Here is a 21036-nt window from a genome sequence, read left to right as displayed (position 1 = left end):
ACCAAATGTTTAAATTAAGTGGCCCCAGATCAGTTTTCTCCAAGCCCCAAAAAAGTGAGATCATGGAAGCGAAGCAAGGTTCATTGAGCAAATATTTCTTTGTGCTGTCAAGTAAGATTGGCCTCCCTCAAAGAATTGCCCTGAATGTGGAAGTTGGTAATATTTGACAGCAGTAATATGTAGCACAAATGGAAAAAAAGGAATCAGCCTGGCTAAGGCATCCTTCCCTAGAAGAGCTACTTAACAGGCTTGCCTACACTATGCCCTAGAATCTCCTGAATTTCATTGTTTTTCTTCTGTATCTTCACAAGCATATCATTTTGACTGACCACATAAATGAGACCATATAAATGTTTTGTTTTCCAGTTTTTTTTTTTTCCTTTTCCTTTGTTTTCTCCCTTCCAGAGTTGATTGCAACAGTCTGGTACGATTAATCTTGCCCAGACACAATCTACCGTGATACATGAGATAGTTCTATAACTTGGGACATGGTGAGACCTTTAAAGGAATCAGCTTCAAATGACTGTGAGCGAACATGAAAAGAAAACACTGTAAGGTTTACAATTATGGACACTCAAGACGGATACTGATCACTGCTTTCAACTCTTTCTAAGGGAACAAGGAAACATTAGGAGACAGTCATGGTTGCTCTGAGCTCTTCTGAAAATGACTTCTGTTGCTGTCTAGGTTATATTGACATTTTTACCCCAGTTTCTCAGGCTATTCTTTTCTCATCTGGATTATTCCTTAAAGCAGTAATTTTATTATTGTTTTCAGAACTACCTCTCATCACTCTTGTTAGTTATTCACGTTTCCATTTTAACCCAAATATTTCAGCAACTGATTTCTGATGACACTTCCCCTTCTTCCAGTATTTTTTTGCTGAGTATATTGCCTCAGGAATGGCTCTCTCTCCTCTTTCTCCTAGTCCTACAGAGTCTTGTCTCCTTTTTTAACTTCTGTAAGCTCTATGATTTACACCTTCAGGCAAGAACCTGTGTCTGAGAAATCACTCCTAGTTGGGGTGCTCCACAGACATGATCCAAACGGCTAAAGAAATGAAGGCAATTATCTGGATAAATCTGAATGTATTCCATCATTAGACAAATACTTTTGGAGAACCTATTCCGGGCCCAGTTTTATGCTAAGTGCCAAGGATATGATGGTGAGCAAAATAAAATAAGATCCCTGCCCTCATGAAATAGAGTCTAAAAGTAGTAACCATCAATATTTAATGATTGCATATTATGTGTTAACCATATCTCATGACTTGTATCTTGTAACTCTCAGCAAAACTACCATGAACGTATCTGTTCATACAAAAAACACCATGATGGGACGAGACGATTTTTTTTGTCTTCCTGCCCTTCGCTAGATGGCTATGAACTCAAGTCTGCTTTAGTTTGTTAACAGGGCTGGACACAGATGGCTGGCGATTACTTTATGTTGCTTTATATCTGAGTTTGGATTCTCCAGGGAGGGTATTGCTATCTGCACAAATTTAGTTATTTAACTGCATCTTCTCAGCTAGTCTGACAGAGCCAGGATTTGAACCCAAGTCCTCCCCCTCCAGAGCTCATGCTCTTCCTTACTCTGCTCATCCACCTATGCACCCCTACACTCGTCTGCCCTTAAAATCCACAGATAGAGGGGAAAAAAGGGGGGAGGGATGACATGGCAAAAGCATCTGGAAAATAGCATCAATTTTCCTTTGATCTGTGCATTTTAGACAGAATGAGGGACAACCATAAGAATTCCTTTTTGCATTTCTCCCAAAATACTGAGCAGGCAACCCTACGTCAGAATAGGTGATATTGATGAAATTTTAAAAAGAGCTATATTTAGCCCATCATTCAAGTGAGAAAACTTTTTTAGAAAAAAAAAGTTGTAATGGGGATCATAATCACATGAATACATAAGGTTCCCATTATGCCAGAGTCTAACCTAAATCATAAAAATGCATTTGTGTTATTATATAGTATATCATTATTGTGCAAGGAGCCCCATTTACTCACTCAATAGACATTTATTGAGAATGTGCTACATGTTAAGGCTGTATGTTAAGAGACATATTCATTCAGATAAACGTCAGACAGACACTGCTTCCCATCCATGGGCTGATAAAGGATGATATCTGAAGGTGAGAGGAGGAAATAAAGGAGTAAGTGTGAGCAGAGGAAGGGGACTAAGATAATTCTAGGTTTCTGGAGGCTACCAGACAGAGGCTGCATGATTTATCTAGAAGGTGAAGGTGAAGGAATATGGGATTTTTGACAATTTGGAGTTTTCTGTTTTCTGGGTGTTTTGTTTCCATCCTATGCTCTGGCTGAAGCACTGTGTTCCTTGGAGCTTGGCGGTGTCATAACCTTTGTCTGATTATCTAGGTTTTCTGAACCCAATTAGAGAGGATAAAATATGTATTTAAGAGATTTCTGCCATCTTAATAGCCCCTAACCATCCCCCTGGGGGTTCTTTTCCTGACTATTACATTAATTATATTTTAATTTTTTGTCTTTTCAACCCAATTATGAAAGTTCGCGTTAGTCCCTGTCCATACCTCGGGGTGTCCACCCCTCCTTTACACCAGTTTTTAATAGGAAAAACAAAGTGCGCTTATACTATGATTCAGTAGGTACAAAGCTAAGAAATGTCATTCAAATCTATTGAAAAAAATGTGATTCATCTTGATTTTGCAATCTGAAAAAAAAATGTGGGGAAATTAAACGGTGTTTTATCACTGAATGAAGCTACACTGTAGAGAGCTGCCTGTCTTCACAAATGCTGCAAATGTCCCTTTATAACTTGACTTTACTCGGAGGTTTACTAAAACATCTGTCTAAATTATTCAAGTGATTTTACTTTTTATTCCTAGTTCTCTTGTAATTTTAGAGAGACCTGTGTGGTTAGTTGGATTTTCTTCTGTAGACATTGCTCTAGGAAACATAATTAAATGCATACTGGAAGAAATTTTGCTCTTTTGCTCTCTTCCATGTTATAAATTCCATGTCACTGAGGTATAGTTACAGGATGCACGGATCTTTTGTTTGCTTTCTCATCTCAGACCTGACTCCTCACCATCTCCCCCTGCCCTTGAGCATGATCTCCCCCTGCCCTTGAACCTGGCACTTGCTGGTGCTGGTGGCGTCGGGCAGCATCGGCTGGCAGCCAGGCTGAACCTTACAAGGAAGGCGGGGGGAAGCAGACTGACATAGTTCAATAATTAACACAGTGCAGGACACAATGCTCAATAAGGATCTGCTGAATTAATAGGTGTGTGTGCGCCTGACTGTTACAGACACTTCAAGCTGATAATGTGCGGTTCCCTGGCTGAGCATTATAAATGAGAGGAGAGGACTGACCAGCTCTTTTGGTCCTCCAAAGTCAATAAAACTTAGGGAAAGCCTTCTTTTAGAGATATAAAAGTTTTATTTACTTTTAATATCTGTGTCAATAATTCTAGCAGCGTGAAAAAATAAACATGTTCAAATATTTTGTGCATTGTTTTGAATAATTAAAGATACTTTGACAGGGAACAGAAGGAAGTGAATTTTAATGTGAAGGGGGACACATAAGTATCTTATATTAAAAGAAAAAAACCTTTAGTAGCAAATCTTAGCTACTCATTATATAATAGCCCTTGATTTGGGGCTGGTCTGAATTCAGCAACTCCAAGACTAATTAAATAATTTGAGCATTTTACAACGTTCTGAAAATTCCTAGAATGAGTGTTTCTTCTTGATTTCTTCAGTCTTTCCCACATTCAATCATCTCATGAATACAAATAAACTCCAATTAACATATTTTATAAATGTGTCTTACAATGTGCTTCTTTGACTTATTTTGATTTCACAAAGCTAAATAATGAAAAAAGAACACTGGCTAGTGTTCAGTCGTATGTCTGGAGGCCCTGAAAGATCCACACCCATAAATACACACAAAAACTCCAGGTTTTCTGATGTACACACAGCTCCCGCTGGCCCTGCAACCCTGGACAGCTTCTAGCCCCTGGCATCATTCTGTGTCCATTTCATCCTGAAACTCTCACTATCTCCATCACTGCTCCTCAAGGGGGCAGCTGTGACTCTGCAAGTTTCTGATCTGAGAAACAATGGTGATTTTTTTTTTCCTATTACCTTAAAAAAACAAACAAACAGAAAACAAAAACCCTTAGTATGATGCATATTTGAATTACTAAGAACATGCAGGACCATGATTTTACTTATCCTAAAAATCAAGTCACTGAAACACTTCTCAGAATAGAAATAACATCTTATTAGCACTTATGTTTGCTCCCCCCACAACCTTGGAAGTCACAGTATGAAAAGTAAGAGTAGGCCGTCATTTATAAAATGTAAAGAAGAGAAAGAAAAAGAAAAACAAAGTTGGATATCAGCGCTCTGGAGATTTTCTTTGGTTAAATATGTGTCGTCCACAAGAAAGCAAAATAAACTACCTAAGGCCCTCTCCAGATAAAATAATATATTAAAAAAGACAGCTCCAGGTTCAAACACAAAAGTACCACTTAAGTTGATGTTATTAATAATTCACATAATGTGGACATTTCCAGACTCTGAAAAATGCTGTTTTTCCTGGCTAGTCCAACTAACCATGTCACAAGAGGCTTAATAAACTGACAGACACATTCCTTTCTAAGTTAAATTCACAAGTTTGATCCTAATACATTCCCATCTGCATGTGTCAAAATATAATGCTTTCTAGTTATTAGGCTTAGAGCCCCAAACTGTCTTATTTAATTTTCCTGCCATGTGCGTGGTCCAACATAAAATATTCATAGACTTCCATCAGGCCATACAAGTGAAGAAAGGTCACAGGTCTGGAACCCATGGCAAGTTTGCTCTATTCGGCAGCAGGTTGGCTGACGTACATCTTTCGTCTTTTAAAATTGATGGCTACATTGATCTAGTAAGGGACAAATGCTCATACTAACAAGCTCTCCAAGTGTTTGTTGGGTACTTTTTCCTCTGAATGCGTTAGGATTTTAAGAGTCATACAGGACCTCACTTGGAATGTTAGGATCTAGGAAATGTGATTGCCCCCAGGATGTTTGACTTCCTCATGACTTCTGATGACGGAGGATGGGACAATCTTTAAGTCTTCATTCTGAGGGAAGAACTTTCTCATTTGCACATTAGGGCTGAGGGGCCATGCCTTCAGAATGCCTTCAGCCTTTGTTTCACAAGCTGGCTGTTGCCATCACACCACCCAAACCTCGAAACTCACGGTGAAAATTAGTTCCCTGCTTTTCTATACAAAGAACTACACACATTCAGTTCAGTACATGCTGTCTTTCATGTACAGATGTTCTGTACTTGCAAGATTTTATGTGGAAAAGTTAATGGAAGATTAGGAACAAAAGAAAAATTTTCCAGGAAACTCAATTGATGCTCAACTTTTAAAAAACTATAAACTGCTTATATAAATGCCCACTGCTGTTTTATTTAATCTCTCACCATCATCCTCCACATGTGGAAAAAGAATAAGAATGGGGGCTGAAGAGAAATAGTAAGATGGCTCAGATTAAACTGAGCCATTTAGTTTCTTTTTACTGTTGTGGTTTTGCTATAAACTCTATAAACTTCCATGACTAAAACCATCATCATTATTAAGGACAGTATTTTTCCAGAGTCACATTAGAATCGGGAAAGGAGGCATTTGTCATACACTGGGGTATCTCTGGAATAGCTCACTCCCGTGAATCAGGTCTGCCCTTCTGCCTTCCTCTTTCAACATTTGGAAATGAACAGATATATTAGTTGATAACAGAGCTGGGAGGAGAGATCTAGAAAGGGATGTGAGCTCTGTCAATCTTCTCCTTCTCTGTCTCCTTGCTAAGGAGGACACATTAAAGTGTTTTTCATGGAAAAATCAGTCTTCGTCAATATATTCAGAGCAAAGTGACCTTGAATATATAAATATAACACACTGAACAACACATTGACGCCTCTGGAGAGAATATAAGTGAACCAAAAAGGAAGAAGGGAAAGCACCCTAAAGAAAGAAGTTAAATTCAGGGAAAGGGCTGGCAAATGCATTTCTTGCCACTTACCTTTTCTGCTGACTGGGCTGTACCAAAAAAGATGGGAATGAAAGCTAACCAAATGATGCAGGTGGTGTACATGGTAAATCCAATAGGTTTGGCTTCGTTGAAAGTCTCTGGAACTCCTCTCGTTTTAATGGCATAAACAGTACAAGTGACCATCAAGAGGATACTGTACCCCAGTGAGCAAATGAGCGAGAGGTCAGAAATGTCACACTTGAGCACTCCCCTGGCGTTCTCTGGGTCTAGAGTCCGCTGTTCTCCATAGTCAATGATGATGTGCGGGGGGTCCACCACAAACCAGACACACACACCCAGGAGCTGGATGGAGATGAGGCTGAAGGTGATCACCAGCTGGGATGCTGGACTGATAAACTTGGGTGCTGTGACAGATTTCTTCCCCTGCTCAAATATTCGGTGGATTCGGTTTGTTTTGGTAAGAAGGGCTGCATAACTGAAACACATGCCAAGTCCCAGGAAGATCCGTCGGAAGGAGCAGATGATTGTATCTGGTGCTGCGATCATTAGAAAGGTGATTGAATAGCAGAGAAAGATCCCCGTTAGGAGTACGTAACTAAGTTCGCGTCCCGAAGCCCTCACGATGGGTGTGTCGTTGTAGCGGACAAAGGTCACGATCACAAAGGTGGTGGCAATGATTCCCAGCATTGCAACGAACACAGGCACCACAGCCCAGGGAGAATGCCACTCGAGTTTGATGATGGGGATGAGCTGGCAGCCAGTGCGGTTGATGTTTGGTCTCTGATCCAAAGGGCAGAGTTCGCAGGAGAGCTCATCCACCTGGTAGTTGTAGCCTTCACAGCGCTCGCAGTGCCAGCAGCAAGGGACTCCTTTCACTGTTTTCTTCCTCTCCCCGGGCTTACAGGGCAGGCTGCAGACAGACGCCGGGTGAGTGTGTTCTCTATTAGCCCACTGCATGTCTTCCACCTGTGGGCATAAAATATTAATGAGGCTTCCACTTTTCCCCATTTATAATATCCTAATCCTAGCCACAGGTTTGTAATAAATCACTGAATGCTGACAGTACAAACACAGTTTACCATAGTAAGAGCCCAGCGTCTCTTTCCCTGATATTGACTTTATGAAAGTGTTAAATAATTGGGGCCGATAAATCATTCACATAATCAACTTGATGAGTGTTGTTAGTTTCCATTTACCTCCTCATTGTTGACCAATCTGACATTGGGAGGAAGATTTATGGGCCCAAATAGATTTAAAACTAAAAAAAAAAAAAAAAGTCCCATGGGAAAATGTGTTAGAACTTCGCTCAGGTATAAATGCCAGCATCCCTGAAACACTGGCTGGGATATAAACATACATACGAATGGTGATCCAAGTCTTTCCACCATATTTGCGGGAATTCAAATCTCATTGCGTCAGTTTTGAAAGGAAAAGGCAAAACCAGCTATTTTAATTTCTGATAGTCCTCAGGTGTTCATGGTGATAATTATATTCTCGTTTTTGCTTTGGTTTAAGGTGGAAATACACTTTTCCCTCCAGTCTTGCATTTCCACATTGTGAAAAAGACCATGCTGAGTGAGATAGCTCGATGGCAGTGTTTTCCATTGAACAAAAGTAGGCTTAAAACAGTGAAATTTGTACAAATGAGCAAGTCCTTATGCTGTGATTTGTATCTGCTTCAGGGCCGTAAAGTTCTATCTTACTCTCTTGAATTAGATCACAGAATACATCTATTAAAACACACAAAAAATGCCATTTTAAGGGAATTTAGCCAATCATTAACCTCTTAACCTTAAATTTTTTTTACTAAAGGTCCTGGACCCAATTCCAATGTAGGTGGTAGGAAGAGGGGGTTTCCCATACCACCAAGCGATTCTTGGACACCAGCTCGGTGTCTTGTAAGTCAAATCAATTCTGACACTATCTACATAGAAATAGCACCAGATCCCACACAAGGCTAATAGGACAAACGGGAAGTTATGGATTTTAGGAGATGACTTATGACAAGCAGCTACTATATAAAAGGTAAGCTCTATGAAGGGAGGGATTTTGTTTACCAATGTGAACAAACAGTGATTGACATACTATGTGTCCTTAGATATTTGTTGAATCTGTGAGGAAGGAAGAACAGAAACGGTACCCCTGAGGAAGAAGAGGCCATCTTGAAAGTACTGGGTTCTGGAAATAAAATGTTGCTCAAAGAGTCACAGAGATGAGAGCTGAAGTTATGTTTAAACAAAACAAAACAAAACAAAATGAAAACTTGTTTTCCTCAGATCAGCTCCATTAAAAACCCAAAAGAAAAATTACCATATCCTTGGGTAATCTGGCTCCAAGATGGCCTCAAATAACTTGACCTGCTGGAATTCATGCACTGATGGAGTCCTCCCCCACTTTCCATAGGGCTGATCTATATACACAATAATATATTCCAGCAAAGACTGCATGAAGTTTCTGAGGCTAGGTCATAAATGACATTTTGGCTTCTGCCTTGCTCTCTCCTGGTTTGCTCACTCCAGGGAAATAACCAGACTGTCATGAGAACTCTCAAGCAGCCCTATGGAAAGGAACAGACCTCCTGCCAACAACCAGCACCCACTTGCCATGCATGTGAGAAGCCGCCTGGAGAGTGAATTGTCTGGCCCCAGTCAAGTCTTCAGATGACTGCAGCCCCCATTGACACGTTGACTCTACCTCATGAGAGACCCAGAGCTAGAACCACCCAACTAAGCTGCTTCTGAATTTCCATACTACAGAAACTGTGAGAGATAATAAGTGTCTTGTTGTCTTAAGCTGCTAAATATGGAGTTATTTGTGACAGAGCAATAGAAAACTAACACGGCTCAAATTAAGTGTACCTACTTGTTCTGTGACCACCACCAGCATGGTTGTCTACTGAGAATCCACCGAGAAGGCAGTGACAGCTACCTCACACCACAAAATGCCCCAAAGTGTCTCGTGTCAGCAATATTCTATCATCACTGTTAAGGTTGCCCACCTTTGGGAACTATGTGACTGAGATTATTCTCATGAATAGATTGATTGCTTAAGGATGTTTCCCTTTCTTGAATGTGGAGTGAAGAGTGGAGGGCAGAGAATTGTAGTTCCCAAGTTCAACACTTGCAGAGGGCTGTCAAATCTCCCCAAGGTGGAGTAGAGGATTCATGCATGTTTAATTTCAAACATCGTCCCAGGAGAAAGTAGATGGTACTTCACATGTCCTAAGGGCACTCAAGACTATTAGATTTACCTTGTCTGTTCATCACAAAGGAAAAGCAATCTATCATAAACCTGTTAATTTACTATTAGGTTTTAATGATTTAGAAAAGTGATTTTATTTATGTATAAGATTCCATTAGGCAAGAAAAAAAAAGTTAAATTGAAAGTGGCTTCTCAAAAATATTGAGAAAAATGAAATGCTCCACTGAGTGGCTAAAACATTGATTTTATACCCTAATGGACTCTTCTAAAGTAATAAAATACTTTTTGTGAAGGTTATGTTTCAAAGCTAATTACTGTAAAACCAAAATTGCATTTTGTTTGGGACTTCTATAGATTTATAATGTTACTGTTAAAAAAAAAAAGCCAGCAAAAAAAAGAAAAAAATCTCAGAAACATTAAACTTCAAATTTGGTAGAGACCTTAAAGGTCAGCTTGTTTAACCACATGTCTAATTCTTTAATTCTTAATTCATTTTATTTTCCAGAAGGAAACAAGACTTATTAACAAAGAAATATACCTATATTAGATAGACCTCATTATAAAAGATAAATATTCATCATTAGAAGCTAAATATTACATTTTTCTTGATCAGTTTTCTGCATACTGAACTAGTGGAAAAGTGTTTCTCAAAAATAAAAAATAAAGTTATAAGATAATGAAAAATATCACAATTTTTAATAGCTGTAAAATTTCTTCAGGTAAAAAACAATACATTCAAGCAATATATGTGATGTTTCTTGATATAATGGAGAAAACATTACGTATGTTTTAGTAAGCACGTTAAATACATACAACTTCATTTTCATCAAGGAACCCATTTATGTTATAACTGTATTTTGATGCTGTAGCTGAAGTCTGGATACCAACCAACTTCCACCTCAAGGAAGGACAAATAGCAAACACTTGAATCAGGATCTTGTAAATAACATCAATGTCTGAGACATAATTTATGTTACATATGTTGTCAAATTAAAAACAACACCACTCGAGAGTAAATTAAACTGCCTAATTTTCACAACTATGCTGTAAAGCATAAACAAAGATCATTCAGTTCTTTTGCTTTGTTATATTAAATTATATCACCTTTCATAATGAGTATAAAGAGAAGCCTTATCAATGCATTTTTAAAATATATTTTCCTCTCCTTTTATATTACTCTGATATTAGGATATTTTCTGTTTAAAATGCATAGTCTAACAAATGGATGATAGTTATATAGACAGACCTTCCAGAGACAAAACCATAGCCCGTTCCCGTCTTGACAATGTTCACCAACAGTGATTCCTTCTACAGGCTCCAATCCAATCCATTTCACAGAACGTGAGCCTTCAACTGGTTTCTGCCGTCAAACTGTATTATTGCTGCAGACAAACACACCAACAACCAAGCAACCAAACCTTTCTGAGTGAGCATGCTTACATCTTAAAATTTAATGTTTCCAGACCAATCAACCTAGAGTAATGCTTCATAAATTATTTTAATAGACATTACTTTTATAGAATAATTTTCTTCTGTGTAGTTTTAATAACTCCTGAAAAAAAGACTTCAAGAATGTTCCCCAATTAAAGGCCTCACTATTATTAATCATTTCCAGTATTCATTACAAAATTCTCACTCAATTTAATACTTCTATTATGGTATTTTTCCCACGTGTTAAGTGGCATCTTCATCAATATGATTACTATATGCGTAGGAAAAATTTAAATATAACACTTAAAGATAATTGATGTCTAGTCTCACCATCCTTAATTAGCTCATTTCATCTTGCTCCATTAATAAGCATGGTATTAATAATCATTTTGGTGACTAGCTTGCCACTCCAGTATTTAAAAACCCAACTCTTCATCTGACTTACGTAACAGCAGATTATATATGCAAACATTTCCAGTGGAACTGGGCATTTTTTCAAAGATTTGCTCATTAATTTTCATGTAATCAATAAGTTTAACAAGTGTAGTTAATTGGCATAGATATTTAAGATGTCAAAATTTGGTATCATATTTTGTGAATCACTGTGAATTGTATGATTCACACATGAGTGAGTACATTGCACAATTAATTTGATAATGAACTCAAAATAAAGTTTCTCAATATATTAGCCTATACATGCATACATATAAATATAGTTACATATAAATTTATATATTGCTTCCTTAATATTCATCCACTTCCTTTGGGTCGTGCAAAGCTTTCTGCCCCTATTCAAAATGGTGAGTAGGTTTAGCGTCCTTTAAAAATCTGGTATATGTGAGAAGATCCCCAGACTGAAGTCTTAATTCTACGTGATATTACAGATCTACATAACCTTTAAAAATGCAAGTACTCTTCCTATTTAAAAAGACAACTTAAAACGAAGTTAAAATTTCCCCTACAATAGCATCAAAAAATAAAATTCTTAGAACAAGTTAAATGCAAGTTGTTTTCCACTAAAAAACTACAAAACAGCATTTAAAGAAAGTTAAAGAAGATCTAAATAACTGAAACCTCAAGTTCATAAATCAGAAAATTTAACATAGCCAAGATGAAGATACTCCCCAAATTGATCGACAGATAATCCCTATCAAAATCTCCTCTGGCTTCTTTGCAGAAATTGACAAGTTGATCCTAAGATTCACATGGAAACATAAGGGACCCAGGACAGACAAAACAACCTTGAAAGTGAAGAGTGAAGTTGGAGGAGTCACACTTCCTGATTTTAAAGCTTACTACAAAGCTACAGTTTTCAAGCAGCATGATCCTGGCACAGAGATAGACTAATCAGTGAAATAAAATTGAGAGATCAGAAATAATCTCTTAAATGCATGGTAAATTGATTTTGACCAGGATGACAACAAAACTCAATGGAGAAAAAATAGTCTTTTCACCAGTGATGCTGGGACAAGACATGACTCCAAAGAATAAGCAACAACATAAAAAGAAACAAATTGGACTTCATCCATATTGAAGACTTTTATGATTCAACAGATGCCATTAGGCAAGTGAAAATACAACCCACAGAGTGGGCAGAAACATTTTCAAATCATATCTGATAAGGAACTTGAATCCAGAATTAATTTTTTAAAACTCTTAGAATTAAACAGTTAAAGGGCATATAATCCAATTAAAAATAAGCTAGAGAAATGAAGAGACATTTCTCCAAAGAAGAAGTATGAATGGCCAATATGCACATGAAAAGATGTCAAACAGCATTAGTCATCAGAGAAATGCAAATCAAAACCACAATACCCACTAGGATGGTCATAATAAAAAACACAGACAATATCAAGTGTTATTGAAGATGTGGAGAAATTAAAACCCTTTACATTGTTGGTGGCAATGTAAAATAGTGTGGTTATTTTAGACAACAGCTTGGCACTTTCTTGAACAGTTAAACATAGAATTGCCATATGACCTACCAATTCCACTCCTGAGTAATTTCAGTCTAAGAAAACTGGAGACATATGTTCGCACAAAAACTTGTACATGAATGTTCATAGCAGCATTATTCATTATAGCAAAAAAGCAGAAACAACCCAACTGTCCATTAACTAATGAATGGATAAACAAAATGTGCTTTATCTTTTCAACCAAATATTAAAAAGAAATAAAGTGCTATATATGCTATAAAATGGGTGAACCTTGAAAATAGGTTAAGTGAAAGAAATACAGACAGGCTGTATTGGTGACTGCCAGAGGCGAAGGAGAGACAGGAATAGAGAGTGACTACTCAAGGGTACAGGATTTCTAGGGTGGTGGTGGAAATGGTCTAAAATTAGTGGTGATGGATACACGACTCTGAATATACTAAAACCCACTGAATGATGTACTTTAAAATGGCAAATTTTACAGCACGAGAATTATCTCAATAAAGCTGTTGTTTTTAAAAAGCATGCATGCTAAGTTGATACAGTCAGGAAGTATGAACATTCAGTCCTCATTTGCTGGGTGAAAAAGACATATATTGCATGCCCACTCTGTTCTGGACACAAGGTTCAGTGTGGGGAATTCAACAGTGACCGAGACAGGGTCCCTGGCCTCCAAAGAGAGTAGGCAGGGAAAGAGACAAGCAAAGAGCCAGTCACGGCTCAGTATGAGACTCCCTAAAAAAGAAAAGAGGTGAGGAAAGGGTTCTGCAGGAAGGGCATCCGGCAGGGCCACCAAGTCCAGGCTTCAGGGATGTGTGAACAGCAACCTGAAGGATGCAGAAGAGGTAAACCCAAGAAGGGGATCTCAAGAATGCACCAAGAAAAGCAAAAAAGACATTAAGACCCAGGGGCGAGTCTGTTTCTCTTTCGTAAATAAGTTCATTTGTCTTTTTTTTTTTTTTTTTTTCCAGATTCCACATATAAATGATATCATGTGGTATTTTTCTTTCTCTTTCTGGCTTACTTCACTTAGAATGACAGTCTCCATTATGCCTTTTGCTGTACACTAGAAATTGACACAACATTGTAAGCTGACTATATCAATAAAAATATGTATATATAAAAAGAAAAATGACCCCGGAGCAAGAAGCCATAACAAACTGAAGACACTAAAGGTATAAAGAATAGCAAAAGTATAGATTAAAGCAGTGGGTAAAGGTAAGCTAGGGAATAGAGAAGGTGCTAGATCATGCTAGAACCTTGTGAGCCATTGAGAGGAGTTTGCATGGTATCTTGAAAGTGGTAGTTGAGGGTTCCTCTGAAGGGTTATAACAAGGACAAGGATGATGAGATTTATTGTTTAGAAGAATCCTCGGGCTGCAGAATAGAGAGAAGACGACTGGAACCCAAGACTGGATACAGGTCAATCCCCAGTCGCACTGAGGTTATTGCAGAATTCCAGATGGAAGGCGATGGCAACCGGAATCCAAAGAACGGCAGTGAGCAGGAAGGACTCAGTAAGCAGCACCAGGTGTTCAGATTTTACTCCCAAGTCCATAGAGAGTGATTAAAGGATTTTTAACCAAACATGTGACATGATAATACACACACACACACACACACACACACACACACAAATTATATATATATAATTTTGGAGATCACTGTGGTGACAGATAAGGAAAAAGGGTGATACAGAAGCAAGGATAAGAATCAGGGAAATGATGTTGTAATTCCAGGCAAGACAAGAGCCTGTGAACTATTAGAAGCAGTGATGCTGAAGAAGATGGGATGGATTTAAGGTCTAGTAAGGAAAGGGTGATGTGAGGGAAACAGAGGAACCAAAGGACGGCATCCAGACTTGTGTTTGAGAGTCTTCCTTAGCATCTCACTTACTTCAGCGTCATGTCTAATCGATCACCAGCTACATGGCCAGGCTTGGTCTTGCCCCTGTCTAACTCCTGGAGAATCATGTATCAACCCTCCTCACTCCCCCAGGATACACTCACACAAAACCTTGTCGTCTTCCTCAATGGCACTTTCACAGTATGTAATTACATATTTATTTGTTTGACTTTCTTTTTATCCAAATAAGTAGTTTTATAAATTTTAACTTATGTTCCTTAGGATCACTTAAAGCGTTTACTCAAAATACATCTCACTGGGTCCCAGGTCTTAGAGATTACAATTTAATACGTCTGGGATGGAAACTCAAGTTGGCATTTTTAAAAGAAGCCCTTCTTCTTCCAAGACTTCTGTCATGTAATTAGTGAACCATACTTTGCTAAGCACCAATTTAAATGTATTTTCCTCAGGAGAGTAAGAACCTGGTCTGTTTTCCCACTGTTACCAATAGGCATCAATAAATATTTGTTGAAAGAATGAAGAAGGTATGGAAGAACCGGTGAACAGGTGATGGTGTCCTTCCCCTGAACAGGGGCACGCAAGGGAATGACTGGTTTTGAAAGGTAAAGATAAATCATGACTTGGTTCCCTCTGAGCCCTGCTGAGCTCAAAATCTCAGTGAGGCTTCCCAGCCAAGAAGCTCAGGAATCAGATGAACACATGAGCTGTGTTCATGAGTCAGGTTTGCCTGCGGCAAAGATTTCAAACGCAGTCATATGCAAAGCAGTTGAGACTATGAATATTTATTAGAAAATTCTTACCGTGAGAAACAATGGAAAGTGTGAAGGGAAGATGACATAAATGGAGGCACAGAAGGAACAAAATTTAAGGAGCAGACTCAGAAAGAATAGTAAAGGAGGATGAAAAATAACATGGCCAGATGGATACCAGGGAAGAAATCTAGTCCAAGGTCCAAGAAACCAAATAGATAATTTTGGGAATGAGGAAGTGGTCCATGATGCCCAAAAGACACAGTGAAACTTTATGAGGATAGGATTTGAAAATCAAAAGTCCCTGATGGGAAGGTATGTCCCTCCCCTGTATTTCACTATATTTCATTATATGTGTTTTATTATAACTCTTTGGTATCGTATTGTGACTATCTGTTCACGTGTCTTTTTTCCCACTAGACTGAGAGCATGTTAATCTCAAGGACAGATTTTTAACTCTTGTAATCTGTATGAAGACCCAAGATTCAGTAGGAATTTGATGATTGAGAACGACATTAAATACAATGTGGTAAACACATCTATTACTACTCCAAATTTATAGCTACTCTCTATTTAGGGTTTTGAATAGGATGGTAGTAAGCTTGTTCTTTTCTGATTCTGTGTGGTCTCTAGATTATTTCATCCATACCTTCAGAGAAGCTGATTTTGGGTAGACTACACCCTCTGACACATACCTTACAGGGATGTTGGAAAGATCTAACAAGTTAATACGTGTAAAAATGTTTTGCGAGCAGAAAATGTAAAAGAGAGTCAGAAACTCTGCATGTACCATGATTTAGGACTGAGAGGCGGCACTAGAAAGAAGGTTCCCAGTCTCTACCTATAATTAAATACAGTTGCTCTGTTAAAAAAATCTGTCAACAGCAACAAGCAAAACCACCGTCTCTGGATTTCATCCAGATCTGCTATTTCATGCTTTTATTTCCCCACAATCTCAGCTTTTAGTGTCAGTTCCTCCCACGTGAGATGCCCCTTCTTCCACCCCAGCTCTATGCTGAGAAAACTGTCCAGGCAAGTGTCCTCTGCCCTTGCCTCTGAGGCTGGAGAAGGTGGGATCTGCAAGCTTGGATGTTGGGATATGTGTTGAGGGATGACTGTTTTCAGGGATGACTACAGGAGGTCAGACCTACAATATTTTTGGTGAATGGGATGCACTGACATTATGATAGATTTTCACCCCAACATAGTGCCTATGTAGACATCCATGCAGTGTGTGGTATTTGTAGCAACAGTATTGAAACAGAATTTTTTCCCTTAATCTTAAATTTGTGATAAAAGTTACGATTTGAATACTATAAGGAGTGGTCATTTTAAATCATAAGCCATTGAGCTACAACTTGTGTTACTATATTCATGATTCTATTCTAGATGACCAAAATTAGAGTTTCAAATAATTTCCTTAGGTAAAATCTTTTCATGTAAGATTAATTCATCAGAATGTTTACTATAAAAATAACTATTTTAACTTCTCAGGAAGATTTGATATGTTAGATCTTTTCTGCATATTGTTTAAAAGCTTTTGTATGTTTAATTTTAAATCTTACAATATGACTTAAATATTACATATGAAGAGCTACATTGAGTACATGTGCCCACACTTTATGCTACCTAAATTCAGTTAAGCAGATCCTTCATCGCCAATAGGTAGAAGAAAATAATATGAAAATCAGCTCAGGGGTAATACTCTCAACAGGAAATTTTGTTGCTTCTTAGAATATTCCTTTTAATAATTCATATTTCTTATTTTTACTACACTAAGATGATTTATTAATGCATGCAGAAACTAAGATAATTCTTTATAAAGCACTTTTGTGACATTTTGAACAACAGAATAAATTTTCAGTGCAAAACACTTGTCCATTTCGATCTTAGTCCGTATCACTCAATGTATATTTAACTCACACTGTGGAAATTTATAGGAAGTAAGTACCTTTAGAATGTGAGAAGACAGACAGAGGGGTTTGGAATGAATATTTCCAGTGGAAAGCCAGGTTATATAACTAAGCAAAGAGAACATAAGAAGTGATGATGATGATGACATTTATTAAGGGCGTACTACGTGCCAGAATTGTCCTAAGCGATGAACATTAAATGCACATGGCAACCCTGTGAGTTAGGTCCCCCACCTCACCGCATTTAGTTTAAGGAGTCACGGAGCAGTAGGTAAGTTGTCCCACATCACATAGCTATTAAACGATGGAGGGGGCCTGTAGCCACATACCCAATCACAGCATTTTATTACATGTACCTAATGGCTCCCAGGGCAGTGCATAACATAAAATAGATGGTCAAAAAAAAAAAAAAAAAAAACCACCAGAAACTTAAAACTAACTGCACATCCAGAAGAGGGAGCAGAGGAGGTAGGAGACAGCGGAGCAGGTGTAACACAGTTGAAATAATAGTCCAGGTGAAAGAAGTGTGGCCCTAGACAAGAGCAGAAGAGTGGGTGAGTTTCCTGGGAATGAAAAAGAAAGGATGAGTCAGGTTTAGAAAGGAGAATCGAAAGAATTTGGTGATAATTTGCTTAAAGGCTTTTTCCATACTAGACCCAATGAAGAAACCTTAGGATAAGATAAACGTGTTTCATGATCTGAGTATGCTTCATCCTAGTGATTCCTTCCCCCTCATACTTATTCAAGTGGAACGTTGTCTCCATTTAAGATTCTTCCAGCTATTCCGTATGAGAGCATCAGAAAGGTTACTGTATCCATTTAGCTTTAGTCACTGTACACCTAAATGGCACTCTTCCTGCCTGAAAGGCATTTATAACTTAATCCCAAATGAATGGATGCAAAATAAGATACTTTATTTGAATTAAAAAGAAAACCAGCGGTTTAAAAAAATTTTTCCAATTCCATACTGGATTCCTAGGGATTGCGTGACTCTATATTCTACCCACAAAGAGACAGACATGAAACTGCTAAACACCAACAAAAACAGCTCCTGCAGCCAAAGGGGAATAGAGTTATCACACTGGGACATGTCATAAAAATAAACGACTTCTGAAAAAAGGGAGAGAACCTGATGTTGCTTTTCAGCCCTAAACCTAGAAACTAAAGACTCTTCCCACAGACTGCAGTATGGAATACAAGATTGAGAGAGATTAAGAAAAAGTCTCCTTGGATTCAGCAGGAGCAAAGTGATCAAATAGAAAAGAACAGCGATGAATGAGAAACTGAGTAGTACAAGAGGAGACCACAGCTGGCATTTTGGGGGGAATATGACTCACAAAGACACACTCATGTTTTCCAGAATTGTTTGTTTCTATGCTTCAGTTAATAGGACAAAATGGTAAGCAAAGCTATCAAAATACAGTGTGAAGACTGTGCTGAGAATGTGGAACTTTGAACATTAGCAAGCGTAAAAGCTGGGAATTGTCTGAAACTTGTAGGGAAAGCCTACATGATATTAAGACATGTTCATTCCGACACAGAAGTGACAGACAACATACCAGAACTAAGGCAACAATATAAGAAAAGGAGCTCTGTGATGTTAGAAGAGAAGCGTTTCCAATCAGCCATATCTAGCTAAAGGTTTCCTCAATTCCTCAATTTATAACTAAACTATGTATTCATTTATCTGAAAACATGAATTGCAATAACGGTATAATCCACAGGGTAGGTACCAGGAATATAAGGATGAATGAAGCAACGTCTACGCGCACAAAGAGCCAGGCAATTTAGAAGGGACTGGAATCCAACACTGAAATCATGTGATCAGATATCTGACGTTAGTGAAGCTAGACCACTTTCTTTCCTGCAACCTAGCAGAAGACTAGAGATTTGCTCTCTGGAGACAGCAAAACAGAGGGTCTCTTGTCTCTTCGATGCAGGACACCTGGCACAGCTGGGATTGGGGTAGCACTGACATCAGTTGTGGTAAGTAAAAGTATGAATGCTGAATTGTGAGTTTTCCAGGCCTCTTCCCCCACCTGGCTCACAGAGTACTATCAGCCTCGCTTACATCCCCCAAGCAGAGGATTTGAAGATTCATCTTTGGGACACTTTTAGATCCATCAGCCTAAAAGAAAAGGTCTACACGTTCTGATGTGACATGATTTCCCAGTGACGTCCACCGTCAACAGACACGCCCATGGGCAGAGAGCTGTCAATCAGCTTTGTCTTGCACTCTTAAATATGAATAGAATCTGAGGATCACTGGATATGAAGAAAATCTCTACCATGAACAATAGACATTGAAACAAACAAATAAGGGCAAAAAAAGCAATGTAAGTGAGAATAAGGCTATGCCTGAAGAGGAAAGCTCTAAAAGCTATTAATACCTTCAGAGATTTTTAAAAAAATACATACATAAAACAAGTTTCTTTAATAAAAAGGAACATTCATAGAGCATGAAACGACTCTTATACATTAAGTCTAAACCTTTATAATTAATAATATACTTAAATTACATTAAAATTTGAATTCATAATTAATTTAATTCTAGATAAGTGGATAAATGATAATTCTGAATTACAATTTCAGAAACAGAAATAAATAGAAGAATTAGAAGGTAGAGTTGAGGTAATCGCCCAGAGAGTAGATCAAAGAGACATGGAGAAAGAAATCAGGAGAGGATTAAAGAATCAGTCCAGGATCTAAAGAATCCAAATTCCAGAAAAAGAAAATGGAGTATTGGGATTATTAAACAAACAAAAATTCCTAGAAGGAATGGATAATGCATTCTAGATTAAAAGGGCCTACTGAGTGTCCAGTACAATAAGTAGTGCCTTCAAATTCTAAAATAAAATGATTTCCTACCTAGATTTTGGCAGTCAATTGTCTACTCATATTATTAAAATGAAGACACTTTTATAAATGCAAGTTCTCCCAAAAAATGTATCTTCCATTGTTTTGTCTCAGGAAGCTATCAGTTGATCTGTTATACCTTAAAAAAAGGATAAATGAAGAGGGAAAATTGAATTATAGGAAATAGAAGGTGCAGCACAAAAGAAATGTGAAGAAAACTCTTTGAATTATGGTAAAGGGGATGCAAGCTATTTAGAGACACATTATCTAAATTGGAGAAGCTGAAGAGATGTCTCTAAGAATATAAATACAGTTAACCAAATGTCCTCTGCTGAAAAGTTTAGAAGTGAATTGGTTTTAAGTATATAAAAACCAAAACGGAAACAAAAAGGAGCACTAAGCAACCAATTCTTAAATGACGATAATTAGCTACATGAAAATGTAAGTTACGACATGTCTATGCTGGGAGGAGGATAAGATAGGAAGACAGGTGTAAAGGAGAGAATTCCTCATACTCTACAGTGAGAAGTTAACATAAGCTACCACAGCAGAAGAATCAGGACCAGAAAGTATGTGAAAGCAAGGTATTTAGAAATACGGAGTAAAACACATTAAGAAACAAAAGAGTTAAATGTGGTCACCTTTGGCCATCTGAAAATAAGGGCAGATATATTGGGGGCTGCCATTTTCAAATGAGCCTTGTAAGACCAATGGACTTTTTATAATCATATTTACAAATACATTTAATAAACATTTTAAATAAGAACAGGTTGAAATAAAGTTAACAAGCCTGACTGTAAAAGAGGAGGAATGAGAAACAGAAGGGCAAGAGAGCTAACAATGAAATGCCAACTGAAAATCTGTACAGGAAGCACCGAAGTGAAGGATAGAGTTTGCAAAAAAAAATCACGTTATTGACTAGAGACCAACTTGTAAAGCTTCTCAAACCACTGAGGAAAAAAATACAGAGATGGAAACAATAATAGAAAATATGGAAGAAAACAGAAAGACTATGAAAAAAATTACAGGCAACACACATTTCTAAAGGA

The 21036-nt window shown here is 37.8% G+C and overlaps 1 protein-coding gene across 3 annotated transcripts in view; it reads right to left on the bottom strand.

Annotated features, from left to right (window-relative positions):
* The window catches only part of GRM8 (glutamate metabotropic receptor 8), a 678033-nt gene that overhangs the window by 80435 nt on the left and 576562 nt on the right, over window positions 1–21036 (bottom strand). For all 3 annotated transcript variants that reach the window (XM_074367135.1, XM_010947580.3, XM_074367134.1), the window contains exon 9: window positions 6068–7003. In XM_074367135.1, the coding sequence (XP_074223236.1) occupies window positions 6068–7003 (936 nt within the window). The remainder of the gene's footprint in view (window positions 1–6067; window positions 7004–21036) is intronic.

The sequence above is a fragment of the Camelus bactrianus genome, chromosome 7 (genome assembly GCF_048773025.1).
Source record: "Camelus bactrianus isolate YW-2024 breed Bactrian camel chromosome 7, ASM4877302v1, whole genome shotgun sequence".
Taxonomy (NCBI): domain Eukaryota; kingdom Metazoa; phylum Chordata; class Mammalia; order Artiodactyla; family Camelidae; genus Camelus; species Camelus bactrianus.
Note: the sequence above shows the minus strand (reverse complement) of the source record. Positions and strands in the feature narration are given on the sequence as shown.